Source organism: Abrus precatorius, unplaced genomic scaffold, assembly GCF_003935025.1.
Source record: "Abrus precatorius isolate BTA unplaced genomic scaffold, Abrus_2018 Scaffold153, whole genome shotgun sequence".
NCBI lineage: Eukaryota > Viridiplantae > Streptophyta > Magnoliopsida > Fabales > Fabaceae > Abrus > Abrus precatorius.
In genome coordinates this window covers 127,992-142,075 of record NW_020874351.1, presented here as the reverse complement: position 1 = coordinate 142,075, position 14,084 = coordinate 127,992, and the positions used below count along the sequence as shown (strand labels likewise).

At 31.1% G+C, this 14,084-nt stretch overlaps 3 protein-coding genes across 5 annotated transcripts; all 3 read right to left on the bottom strand.

Moving 5' to 3' along the window:
- Window positions 1-420: 420 nt before the first annotated feature.
- On the bottom strand, window positions 421-2,599 carry LOC113857272 (probable inactive nicotinamidase At3g16190). Its single transcript, XM_027489072.1, has 5 exons — window positions 2,516-2,599; window positions 2,322-2,435; window positions 1,177-1,411; window positions 981-1,097; window positions 421-527 (listed from the first exon to the last, which is right to left on the bottom strand). The coding sequence occupies exons 1-5, from the start codon at window positions 2,561-2,563 to the stop codon at window positions 454-456; spliced, it is 588 nt and encodes a 195-aa protein (XP_027344873.1). The 5' UTR covers window positions 2,564-2,599; the 3' UTR covers window positions 421-453.
- A 1,886-nt stretch (window positions 2,600-4,485) lies between these two features.
- On the bottom strand, window positions 4,486-6,867 carry LOC113857230 (probable inactive nicotinamidase At3g16190). Its single transcript, XM_027489028.1, has 6 exons — window positions 6,733-6,867; window positions 6,502-6,643; window positions 6,314-6,427; window positions 5,614-5,848; window positions 5,417-5,533; window positions 4,486-4,811 (listed from the first exon to the last, which is right to left on the bottom strand). Exons 1-6 carry the CDS (start codon window positions 6,864-6,866, stop codon window positions 4,729-4,731), a joined length of 825 nt encoding a protein of 274 aa, XP_027344829.1. The 5' UTR covers window position 6,867; the 3' UTR covers window positions 4,486-4,728.
- A 3,849-nt stretch (window positions 6,868-10,716) lies between these two features.
- On the bottom strand, window positions 10,717-13,921 carry LOC113857061 (transcription factor bHLH68-like). 3 transcript variants are annotated; one of them, XM_027488750.1, is made up of 9 exons: window positions 13,547-13,921; window positions 12,929-13,262; window positions 12,707-12,781; window positions 12,445-12,510; window positions 12,085-12,150; window positions 11,867-11,923; window positions 11,660-11,710; window positions 11,370-11,414; window positions 10,717-11,081 (listed from the first exon to the last, which is right to left on the bottom strand). In XM_027488750.1, exons 1-9 carry the CDS (start codon window positions 13,687-13,689, stop codon window positions 10,953-10,955), a joined length of 966 nt encoding a protein of 321 aa, XP_027344551.1. In that variant the 5' UTR covers window positions 13,690-13,921; the 3' UTR covers window positions 10,717-10,952. The 3 variants fall into 3 exon arrangements, with proteins under 3 accessions (XP_027344551.1, XP_027344552.1, XP_027344553.1); XM_027488751.1 differs by having other exon boundaries at window positions 11,660-11,704; XM_027488752.1 differs by having other exon boundaries at window positions 10,978-11,074.
- Between the last annotated feature and the right edge of the window lie 163 nt (window positions 13,922-14,084).

The window sequence follows — 14,084 nt, the reverse complement described above, 5'->3', positions numbered from 1 at the left end:
TTTTTCAGACGAACTATTTTTTAGAAAAAACATTCCACTGTCCAAAAGTTGGTTTACCCTTCCATTAGGGAAATTGTAGAACTAAAATCATCAAGACCCTAGCACTACTCGTATTAAAAAATATCTTCACACTTTGGATTTGTTGCTTTTCTACTTATATATCTTTTTATTTATTTATATCCCCTTGGTGAGACTTTGTTCTTTAGCAACTTCGAATTTTTCAAGTTGGAGTGCATTGGACAAGAAAATAAAGGTTAATACTGTACCCAAATAAAGTGCTGTTGTTGCTAAATTGAAACTAGTTTTAATCATATTAAAATATGTAAATCATTTTATGGAGTAGCAAAAAGTAATGCTGTATTACATAGGTTCACTTCACGTTACAATTTAACATGCCAAATAGATCAACACCCTTGAGTTAACACCTCCATGTGGGCAAGGTTCCATGATAGATTAAGCCTTGGATTCGCTCCATTCTTGTAATGTAAGGGTTGCAACTCCAACATTTTTCATGTCAAGCACATTGGCTGAAATGTGGGTCATCATTACTATGTCATGAACTTTGATAATAAAATTATTTTGAAAAGTAAACTAAGTTAATCATCTTTGAGGGCATCGAGAATATCAGAATGTAGCCACAAAAGAAATGATTTTAAAAAAGGAAAAAATTTATCTGTTGTTTCACAGGTGTTGTTAACCAATTAAATTAAAGTTTCATTGAATATCAAAATTTATTATCAGATATTATTAATATAAAACTCTAATTTTAATTACGATACTCTACCTAAACTTTTTCTTTCAAAGAAATGCAGTGTATGACACCATGCCACCAGCACAACAATATTATGCCTCTTCGTGGCTGTATAGTATTTTATGACAACAATTCAAAAATTCTATGCAAACAAGGTATTTTCTTAGATGGGTATTCAAATAAAGTTCCTACTAATTGCAAGGCTTTCAAGAAGTGAAAAAATACATACCAAGATGAATATCAGGTGTGGCTGCCGCTGTAGCATCAACAATAACAGTTACGTGTTGGTAGTCCAATGCTACAGCATCAAAGACACTTTGCCTGATACAGTTTGGAGTTTGAACACCTACAAATAAAGCGACATGAAATCATTACATATACAAAACTTTAAGTAAGTTCACATTGTGCCTTAAACTACTACTCACCAGTGACCACAAGACTATTAATTCCTTCTCCTTGAAGAACTGAATGAAGGTGTGTAGCAAAGAATGCACTAAACCTTGTCTTCACAAGTTTATAATCTCTTTCTTTAATTACCAGCCCATTAACTAATTCTGCACCTTTACTTCCTTTAGAGACTGGACCAACTTTACCTGCTTCATATTGATGCCTACGAAAAAGTTCTACATCTCTTCCTAAAGGATCGTGTTCCCGTACTACCTGCAAACATTTTGAGAGACATTATTCAAGTACGAAACTATTTTCTTGAATGTCAATAGCCAAGATGTCTGATTAGTTAGTAAAGATTCTTTTTCACTTCTTCTTGTTGGTGGCTAAAAATATATAGATTATAAGTATTACCTAGGGAAAACACCTTTGTGAAGAAGCCATGGGTTTATAGTAAGACATAGGCAAATAGAGCACATATATCAAGGTATGTAAGAAAAGATACCTAGGGAATTATGAAAACTAAAATAAATTTAATTAAATGTATCATTTTTCATATTCTTTCCCTAGTACCCAACAATACATAACATCGCCCGGTATGAAAGTTCCTCACCATGCAAACAAGTAACTCATATCAAAACTTGTTTCGGGAAAAAAAATCAAAATTAAATTGTTGATATCTTGTATTGACTACAGATATAATCAAAGTAAAACCTATAAACACTAAAGTAATTCTCACATTAAAAAAAATTACATTTGAGTTAGATTTAAGTTCAAATTTAAATTAGCGTGGAAGCCCATCATAAATTCAATTTTAAATTATTCTTATTGTAAAAAAACAAAAAATTCATCCTACAACAAGCAATTAAAAAAAATGTCTTACAATTTTCACATTCTAAATATCTAATTTTGAGCATGGGTTAAGATTCCATATGGATTACAAATACATGTAAAGTGTAGAACTTATTAAAACTAAAACAATTACTATCGTATAAGCTAACTTTTTTCTATTTAGTTTAAGTTAAAATTCAAAACAAATCAGTATTCCCGTCTTCCCCAACAAAATATTACTGGAAATATAAAGGTTTCTCCCTTTGTTTCCAGAAATTTGTATCTTAAAGATCATTACCCATAAAGTAACAGAAAAAGTCCATAGACAAACCATAACAGAGAGTGTTTTTACCCAAACTATGAGGATCCCACGCTGCCTTGCAGCCTCCACAGCTTTGATCACATTTGGGACAATATCTTTCCCTCCTTTTAGAGGCACAGAACCCCAATCTTCTATAAAATCTTTCTGCAATCTCAGACATAGAATCCTTAGTTTCTCCAAGAAAATGCTGAGAATAAGTAGGAACAACATTGAAAAGTAACTACCTGCATGTCAATGACAAGAAGGGCTGTGCGGTTCCAATCCTCTGTCATTTCCAAAGGGTCAACTCCGCCGATTGCAAAGTTTGAGCTCAGTGACAAAGGCTTTGATTCATGATCTTGAAAGTGCAGGTGTATATATAATCAGTGAATTGGATCACCACGAATCACATGTGTTACATGCTTCAGGAGCAAACACTGTAGTTTTGTCCATTCCTTCTATATTCAATGAATGGGATCACAACCAACAAAAAGTTTGGTACTGCAAGATCATTGGTTCCTCAAACATGTTTTCAACAGGAAAATGTTTTATTACGAGACACTGTCGGTGTAGTTCATATTAATATCCCATCATCGATTAAAGATATTCTAGCCTAGTACAAAAGAAAAAATGAGAATTGGATTATCTAGAGTTATTAAAAAAAGTTCATGTGGTGTAATTCATAATCCAAGAGCTAATAACTTGTGTATGACATATTAGTATTTCATACTACAAATATAATTTCATGAGCTGGATCTCCTAATGAACGTGACCTGCAAAGGATCCTAATTCAGCTCATGTGATGTTTCTGTTTCTGTCTCTTTTCAAGCACTTCAATTTGGTTTTCACCATGTAGGTCTTTTTTTTCTCCTCAGCATATATATTGTTTAATCTTAAGTTACTACATGTTAATTATTATTTTTTAATAAATATTTACTTTAAACAATTTATTAAAAGCACGTTTAAGCTATTTTAAAATGTTTTTAGATATATGTATTAATCTAAACACACTTGGACATGTAATTATATTTATGAAAATCATGTTGATGTGAACATAAAAGAGGATAATACATCTTTTCGAATGCTAATATCAATAAATAATAACTTCATAATTTGTTGCTAACACACGTGAATCACAGCCCAACTCGTGAAATCCAAGTTTTTATAACTGCACGTGGGATATTGTTTGCCATGGATTTAGATATTATGAAAACGATGTATTTATTATTGATTTAAATTAAAGTATATAAATTAATTCATTATATATATATATATATATATATATATATATATTAAATTTACACATACTTTTTCATTTTAAAAAAAGTTAAATTTGATTTTATTAACAGAGGATATAACATAAGAATCAAACGTGTACATGTCTTATGTGGCGAACTGAACAAATTGCAATTGGATTTCTGTTAAAGAGGTTAAGGTATAATTTAAAAGAAAAGTGTTAAGTAAGAACTATAATGTTACCTTATAAATTTTTAAAAAGTTTAACATTTTTAAAAGTACTTAAAATGAAAAATAAATACTAATTTTATTCTTTGAAGTAAGTTATATGTCAAAAGAATTCATTTCAATTCACTGTACCATGACTTAGAACTTGCAATTGTGAAAATAATGAGATAAGTAATGTGTATAAATACTATTAATATAGGGTAATATTGTTTGTACGTAAAAATGGCCATACGTATTTTATATATAACTATGTACGATCAAACTTTTTTTTTTTAATTTGAAAAATTAGACGGAAAGGGATGGCCCTCTTATTCAAATGTGTGATCACATTTAGAAAATCATAAAACACAAATCATCTAAATTTTTCCAATTTTCCAAATTTTGACTAGTTTTCGTGAAATTCTAGTGTTCTAATTTTTCTGAATCAATCACGTGAATAATTCCCACCAGTAAGCCAGTTCAAGTCTGATTTTATAATCTATCATTGATTCATTTATAGTAGTTAACTTTAAAATAATCAATTGTTGAAAATAAAACAAAAATTAAATAGAAAATAATACAATATTTCTGCATAAGCAATCTCACTCCCGAACAATCCAGTGATGGCATCCTTCAAATTCCCAAGCTATTTCTTAATTTTATAATAAAAAGCTTACCAGATATTAACTTTGAATTTATCCAAGATTTTTTTATTAGAGACATTTGGGATCGTATTCGAACAATGAAAATGCAATTGGGTCCCAAGGATGATCAGAATTTGAAGAATATATTTGAATTGAGTTTAAGTAACTTGGAATTCTCTAAATTGGAGTGCATTGAACAAGAAAATATCAGTGAACACTGGACCCAACAAAAGTGGTGTTCATACACTAAAAAAAAGCCATGTAAATCATTTTATGATGCAGCAACCAAGTACTGCACTATAGATAGGTTCGTTTCACTTTACAGTTTAACCCGCCAAAGACTTTTGATCCCTTTAAGTCTTGGAGTTGATTCATGCAGATAAAGCTTTGGGTTCGCTCCATTCTTGTAATGTTGGGGTTGCAACTCCAATATTTTTCATGTCAAACACATTGGCTGAAACCACCAAAATGCTTATCACATTACCATCTACTCAACTTTGATAAAAAAAAAACGATTTTGTAAGGTAAGGAAAAAACTTAGCAAAAAATTTTGCTTTTAGAATTAATCATGTCACCAGTTGTGTTACGCTACATCTATATTCCTTTCATAGAAAATAATGAACTGACATTTAACAAAAACACTTTCATGAAAAATTTGATGTAATTATTCATAATCAATAGATTTGATATTTATAATTATGAACTCTTACAAAGGTGTTGTTTAACAAGTTAGGCATCAGCAGAGATAACATTTTAATCTCTAATACTTGTACAACCTGTAAAGTGGCCAACCTCTAGGAATAATAAACCAAACCAACTAATTGCAACACAACTTTACATAGATCATCAGAGTTCAATATTATCTTTTTACTCGGGAGTTCATGGACATGAATGAATAATATATGTGCAAGTATGCAACTAAATTTTAAAATGTAAATCATAAAGCTGAAGATCATTATTTACTTAAATATCTATTGCAGAGAAGGTCTTCTCTAAGACGGCTATCCAAATACAGTTCCACCCAATTGCAAGGTTTTTAAGAAATTGAAAAATACATACCTAGATGAATTTCAGGTGTGGCTGCAGCTGTGGCATCAACAATAACAGTAACAGGTTGATAGTCCAATGCCACAGCATCATAGATAGTTTGCCTGATACAGTTTGGAGTTTGCACACCTGCATATAAAGCTATATAAAGTCAATACATAAATATAAAACCATAAGTTTGCATTGAGCATTAGAACTATTTTACACACCAGTAACCACTAAACTATTAATTCCTGCTCCTTGAAGGACTGAATGAAGGTGTGTAGCAAAGAATGCACTAAATCTGGTCTTCACAAGTGTATAATCCCCTTCTTCGATTACCAGCCCATCAACTAATTCTGCACCTTCACTTCCTTTAGAGGTTGGACCAACTTTCCCCGCATTGTATAGATGTCGACGAAAGAGTTCAACGTCTCTTCCTAAGGGATCATGCTCCCGAACTACCTGGATACATTTTAAGAGGTACAAGACTTTCATTCTTTGTATTGGTGACAAAAAAATGTATGGAGCATTACCCGGGGAAAACACCTTTGTTATGAGTAAATGAAATACAAAATGCCCATATATGGGTATAAGTAAATAAAATCTAAAAATCTAGGGAATTATATAACAGTCTCGTTATATGAATTACTAAAAATTGATACCATATACCATGATTTTTATCTATCACTTGCATCTTTTATTTATACAAATTCTCAAAATACACTCCAAATACAATCTACAAGTGTCCCATTTTGTGGTACAGCAAACATTTTCCCCAACAAAAACTAAAATAAACTGAATTATACACAAATTTATATTCTTTCCATAATGCCCAGCAATACTTTTCCGAGCAACTTCATGAAACAAGCTAGTCATATTAAAACTTGTTTCGTTTCACAAGCCATAACAGAGAAAGAGTGTCATTACCCAAACGATGAGAATTCCACGCTTCCTGGCAACTTGGACAGCCTTGATCACATTAGGGACAATGTGTTTCCCTCCTTTAACAAGCATAGGACCCCCATCTTCTATAAAATCCCTCTGCAAGCTCACAAACCCAAAGAGAATCCTTAATTTCTCCGAGATGATGGTGAGAAGCAGGAGAAACAACATACCTGCATGTCGATGACAAGAAGAGCAGTGCGGTTCCAATCCTCGGCCATTTCCAAAGGGTAAACTCCACCAAGCTCAGATTTTGAGCGCAGTAACAAAGGCTTTGGCCAATTGGGTCGCTTATTATGTATGATTTTGGTCCCACTGCACACAGACACACGAGCTTGAAAGTTGAAACATGAACCCCACAAAAGTGAGAAGGAAAAAACCTGGAGGAACGAAATAGGAATTACCGAAAGCTTAACTTCAAATCGGGCTTGTTCAGCTTCGGAAATGAGGGGGTTGGAAGAATTAAATTCGCAGGTTCATATGAAGACCTCGCAAAAGTGGATAAAGTTTTGTTCATCTTCATAAATGTTGCAATCATGCTTGAATTTTATCATTTATAATTATTATATTTTTATCTAAATTATATATATTTTTATAAGAAACATTCCTAGACAAGCTAAAAATATCTGCATAGTAGTGAAATTAACTCTCTTGAGCATAATTTTTTTCTATACTCAAAATTCAAACTCTTGAATCAATCTTTATTATTCATAATAATCATTTTTAATTTGATTCAAATTAATCGAATGTTAGCAAAAACTTACTTATATATTCTTTAATTTTAACATCATTACCTAAGAAAATACTTTTCCCTTAATTAAGTCAGTCTACTTTTATAAAAATTTTATATATTTTAAATCTATATTTTTTATCTGTTTTTCTTTCCTTCCTTTTTTTTGTCAACTTCTTCTCCCGTGAGCATATTAAGGGCCTTACTGATTTATCGTTTGAACTCATTGGAACGGAGTTTGGACTGAAGTAAATAAACTTCTAAAATAAAAATAATAAAAATTCTCTCATAAATTATATAACTTATTTTTTTTATTTTTTAAGAAACTGTCTCATTTAAATAGAATTTATAAAAAAATTATTTATTATTTATATTCTTTTTTGTATTCTTTTTTTTAATAGTTATTCAAATTACGCTTAATATAAACCTCAAGTGACACTGAAGATGTTTTGAGATTTAAATATTCTAAAAAAAAATTGAAAAGAAAACACTTACATTCATTTAATTACTTTTGGACTGTAAAAAAAAAAAGAACACTGCTCATAGATTTCAACTTCATAAACAAAATACAATTATTAAATAAAGTATTAGTGTATTAACTCTCTCTTTTTTTCATTTAAAAAAGATCACTCAAGAGGACAATATAAATTAAGAAATTAATATACCTAATTATACTAAAATTATTTTTAACTTTCTCATATAACTTAATTATTATTGCTCTCTCGTTATAGTAATGCATATATAAAATTTAAAAAAAAATCAAGAAAAATAAATGAAAAAAGGGAATATAATATTCAAATATACTAGTCTCTCTTATCGGTTGACTCTTTTGTATATAAAACAACGAGGACATTTAAATCAGTCAATTATTGTAGAAAGAATGCTCTTATTATTATTAAATAAAAAGTAATAAAGCATATTTAAAATTATAATTTAATACATTAAATATATTAAATATTATATTTTTATCATCAATTTCTCATGGTTGGGCGCTTTTCCTTTTCCGATATGCGTAGGGTTGGCAGCATGAAAACTAGAGATGAAGACAAAGAGAAAGGAACAGAGGCCAAGCACTACTTAGTTATTTTTAAATATGACTATGGAGACTCAACCATAACCCTTTTCCATTGTATTTTATTTTATTCTTTATAATTTAACCCATATCATTCTTCGTTCTGTCCTCTTATTTTACTATATATTGTTTAGTGTATCAATTGACGTGTAACATTCTTTTGTTTTTGTTCAAGAGCTCGATGCGTTTTAATTAGAGAATAATGAATATAAAATAAGCACTGTTCAGACTTTATATATACATTTTATCATATTAATTATCACCAATCACTTTGCATATACGTTATAATTACTTAGAAAACGGTGCTGTTCTAATTAACCCAAGTTTTATTTTCCATTTTACATCAATTTTATTGTAAAAGTTTACGTCCAGATAAGTTTGAACTTAACGTTTCTACTTTAATGTATAGACTTTTCGTTTTTTCGTGTTTGGTACATATTCATTTGTTCAATTACTTTACTCCCCCTTTTGTTTTTAACAACGAAAAGCATTAAGAGGGACATGCTAGAAAACAAATGATACAATCACATTCAAACTTTTAACTTTTGCTTTTTCTCTTATAATTTATTTTTATGTAAAACAATTCTAAATTACAACTTTCCATCGGAGTACGTCACCATCAAAAACATAACATGAATGTATAGTCCAATAATGAAAATTCCGTAATGGACTAATCATTTAACTAATTCATTTTTTATTCTTAGTTAACATGATCATTCTATATATAAATTACTCGTTAGTGGATAAAAGATAATCACCAGTCATTACCCCATTGGCTTAGCATTTGAAAGTGGAAATTAACTAAGGCAGCATGAAAACGCAAAATCCTAACTTCACATTTGCGAAGACAAATTGATTAAGATGTCTGTTTAGGTTAACATCTGTAAATTTTTTAAATTTGAATAAATTTAAAATAATACAATTTCTGTTTACTTTTAAAAAAATTCAATTTGAATAAAACTTCTAATTTATTACATTAATTCAAATGAAAGTTTAAAAATAAAACTAATTATATTATAAAACTATCAAACATTAATGTAAATTTTCAATCACCTTTATTCTTTAAAATTAAATTTAAGAGCATATAATTCAATCCAAACATTCACTAAAGCACTAGGTAGTATTACATAGTCCAATAACCATCAAACATGATTTCATTAGATAAAATTAACTACATAAATCATACAACGTTATTAAACTCAGGTAAAAACTAAATTTTAAGAATGTGATTACTTTATTATGAAAGAATTTAATATGAAATTGTTAATAGATAATTTTTTTATGATATATAAAATAGTTGTATTGTCTGATATGATGCAATATGTAACGTAAGTATGATGAAAGTGGCACTTGGGGTTGGAGGGAGCGTGGGGGAAATGGGGCATGGGGCACTTGAGTAGTTTAACTAAAAGGTGGTCCAAATATGACCCGAGAGATGAGATGGGCCCCATTTCTATAGCCATATTCGGGTCAGCCAACTATATATCCATTCACATGAATGTCTGCCATCAACTGTTGACAACCAGTTCTTTATATAAATTTTATCTAATTTCCATTTAGAGATGGTTAATAAACAAATGTGCGTTGCTATGATGAGTACTCCTACAATGGCAAACTTTCTGTATGTAAACAACATGTATGCATGATATATAATTTGAAATCAGAGAGACCTTCAACAACAAGGAAAATAATATGATTAACGTGACTAATTTTAAAATAGTACTTATGATCATCATATATAATGCATGGGCCACTTATCTATATGCGTGCAAATTAATTTTCGTTGGTTCGAAGCTTGACAGTTGACATTGCAGATTCCTCTCTTTAATGCATGCATGCGATTCATGTCCTAATTTATGATTCGTCTGAAGAATACCATATAGCTTGTAGCATTTCAAAATTGGATTCTTGTTTAAATCTCTAGGCCATGCAAAATAATATGATCACTGAACACTTTATTATTATTTTCACCAGGATCATTAATTAGTTCTAATAAACTCTCATGATCTCCTAGACCAAATTCGATTCAATAGTGGTAGGTGATTAAAATCACAGACATTCTCATTTTTTTTTTCATATAATACATATTTGATTCACAATCAGCATAAGATATCCGTACTCATTATTCACTTTCTCCTTTCCAACCTCTTCGGGGTATCTTCTGTTCATGAATTGTATTATCCGTACGGGTTAGTATGCGTCCATATATCTCGATCGGATCATGAACTCGATCAAAATCGTCATAAGTTCATGTACTCTTTCAAGTGTTAGAATGGAACTAAAATATTAAAAAAAAATCTTTATCAACAATCCGTAAAAAGGTTATATAAATAAATTAAATATCACGTTGGACTTAAAATCCTATTAAGATATCAAATTCTTTTATCTCACTTAGATATTTTCATCTATCGTGTGATTTCTTAATTATATTTTCTGCTTTAATGAAAATGAACATGGAGAAGGAGAGGGGGATGTGAGGGAAGAGATCGTTGATATTGTAATCTTAAACAAGCATAGCTAGAGAAAATGATAATTATCAATAATCATATATCCTTCATGACAAAAGAAGGAATAATTGCTAAATGCATGTTTAGAAAAACTAAAATTACAGATTAAATAATGTTTTGACAACTTATTAATAACTTATTGAGTTAACCAAATTAGATTAGAGACAATACATAATGGATAATATATTTTTTCCATTGACTAAATCATGAATGCTATATAGCATCGTGAGCAATCAACCTTTTCAATATTACTGCAGATTGACTGCTCGCGATGTTATACCATCCATTTTGCCAAAAACGATTGCTGCATATTTGTTAAAATCCACTGCCATAAGCAGGTGCCCAATAATCAGCTCCATTTTCACTTCCCACATGTTGGGTACAAGACACAGGAACTAAGCACAACCCTCTACTCCTCAAGTCCTTTGGCTTATCTACTGCATCCTGATTATTATTTTGATAAATAAGTAAATGATTAGATGTATGGTAATCCTATTGTATTATCAATGAAAAATAATGGCATCAATATATTATCTTCGCCATTAATTAATGCAAAGCCTGAAAGGTTCTGCTAGGCCATGCATGTTCTGCACAATAATGCAACTTATGGTGATAATGATAATAATGATTAGGATGACTCTTAAAGAATATCCAAGATAATAACGAATACATATAAGATATAATGAATACTAAACTCAGCATGGTACACCTTTGCATAAAAAGGAAGAATACCTGGCTTGGAGCTCCCTTTCTTTTCAGGCCAGTGTCATTCAACAGCTAGATGGAAATAAAAAGAAAAACAAAAGTATTAGAAATTTCACTTCTCTCTCCACGCTTTTTGACTTGAAATCAGAAATGAAACCTCGCATTATCCTTTTCACTAGCTTTAAACGATGTTATAAAAAGCTGAGAAGCCTTGTTATTATTTTTTATAGCTTTTTCCCTTAATTAAATATTAAGTAATAATTACAAAGAGTCTCCTAATTTGATTGTAATGAATTGATGGATCCAATAAAGCATACCTGACCGGGGTCCTCAGGAAATACAGAATTTCTTTCTCCGTGTACCTGTTGCTTGAAAAGAAAAGAAAGAAAAAGGAGGAAACTTTCCCCTCAATTATATGTTTTAGTACATACAATATAGGTATTTTTGTCCTACTCAAATGTGTGTGTGAGCTTGTTTGTGAGAGATGACCAGAAAGAGAGAGACTTTGGGAAATGGGTACTTACAGATTGTTGATTCCTAATGTTTTTTGATCCATTGCCCAAGTAAGGAGAACTGAGTGCCTGTACCCAAGGAGAATGAAAAAAGAAGGAAAAAATGAAAAAGAATAAAACTAAAGAATGTTAGAGAGAAACATCATTAATATCCGTGAAACTTTAACTGCATGCTCCATCACTAACTCTCAATAGCCTGCAGAGTATAAAATATGAGGAAGAAACATCACCTCAATTTGACCCTGAAGGAATCTTATGTATCCGATGGCTTCTAACAAGACAGAAGCTGTGTCAGTCTGCAAAAGTGAAACACACACACACCACACCACAACCATAACACTGGTCATATATCCGTCTCTTTTAAGGTTAAAAATGAAACTAATTACAATAAATGAGAATAAATAAATAAATATAGCGGTAAACAATAGTTGAAGTTGGATATCATAGAAGAACGGAAAAGAACTGTTCATAGGACCTCCTTAAATACTAATTCCAAACATACAAATTAAGGCGCTTGTGATGAAGGTTTATAGTTTTATATTTTGTGTGTTCATTGTGTTTGTAGTAGTTGGAGTGGTTTGTTTATTTACCTTTCCGAATGGGGAAACCAGCTGGTGAAGGGCTGTTATTCTATCACCTAGCTTCTCCTTTCTCACCTGATTAAGAGATTTCAAATAAGTATGGAAGTTAGTACATAAATTCATGTTTTTCTCTCTTTCAACTATATATCATGCAAATTTACCAGCAGAAAGAATATTACAGTCTTGGAGAGAGAGACAATCAAGAAAGACAACACACAACAAAACACTTGGTATATAACTGTATCTCGTGGTAGAGAGAGAGAGAGGTCACCTTGAGAGGGGGTTGGCTTGAAGATGGTTGACTCTTAGTCCTCTTACAAACTCCAGCAGTGGCTTGGCTATTACACTTGAGGAGCAGAAGAGACAGATCATGAAAAAATAATGAATATTATTTGAAGAGATAATAATTTATGCATTTTTTAATAAGTATCATGGAAGTGAAAGTTTAGATGAGAGAAGAAAAAAGGAATAACAAGAAGCCATGGAGACTTACATCGGATGTGTGATCTAGAAATTGGTTCTTCCTATGACCTGTCTTGTTATAAGTGAAATCCAATAAATTATTATTATTACTACTCAAGCTAGTGACACTTGACCTAGGAGAAGAAGAAACTGCCACCATATGTGACCAAGGTGCTCCTGAAACCTGAAATTCCTGATCATGCCCGTGGTGATATAAGCTGCCACTTTGAGAAACCTCTTGCTTTATTACATCAGCCATATGCACTATGGGGGATGGATTAAGAATATGTTCATCCCAGTTATCCAACTTTTTTGATTGAAAATGACTGAATGCAACTCTCTCTTCTTCGCCTGGTAACCCAGTGCTGCAAAACCAAAAAGAACCGAGAAACTTTCACATACCAACAATTAATAATGATGATAATAATAATAATAATAAAAACTTGAACCAAGGTAAAAGAACGTATAAATAACTTAAGCTGGTGCAGACCATGGATAGTTTTTCAATTCACCTCAGTAAATTAAACCAATCTATCAAATAGTTTTTCAATAACTAAAAAAGACAAAGTTGATAAAATGGAATATATGTATTAATTGATCAACAAGCCACACACTGCAGGCACAAAGAAGAGAAAGATAAGGTGCTTACAAAAGAAGTTGGCTCAATGACTGAGGGTGTTCTGGGTTTTCTGTAGAAGAATTAAAGGGAATTGAAGAAGATCCAAGCACATACTGAGGAGGGATCAAAGATGGTGGATGCATACTCCACCAGTTAGGGTTCCCAGCCATCATTTGCTGAACTAAAGAAAAATATCTTCTGAAGAATTAATACTCAATTCTTGCCTTCAAATGAACATATAGGAAATGAAATATTTACTCTCCTTTTCCCTTATACTTTTCCTCTTTCACCTTTGGTGATATTTCCTTGTATGTGCACCCAAACAAGCCTTTGGCTAAAGCTTGGAGTGTTGTGTTTTGCTTTCTTACTAGCTGTTGAAGAAACTTAAAGTTATGGGGTCTCAGTATTTTATAGAGTTGGAGTTGAGAAACTTTGCATATGTTACTTTTTCTTTCCTTTCTTTCATTTATTCAGTATTCCTTTTTATTATAAAGTGGAATGCAAAAGCTGGTGGCCAGTGTTTTGAGGCTTTAAATTAATGGTTGCTCAGACTTATTTCCTTAATTTG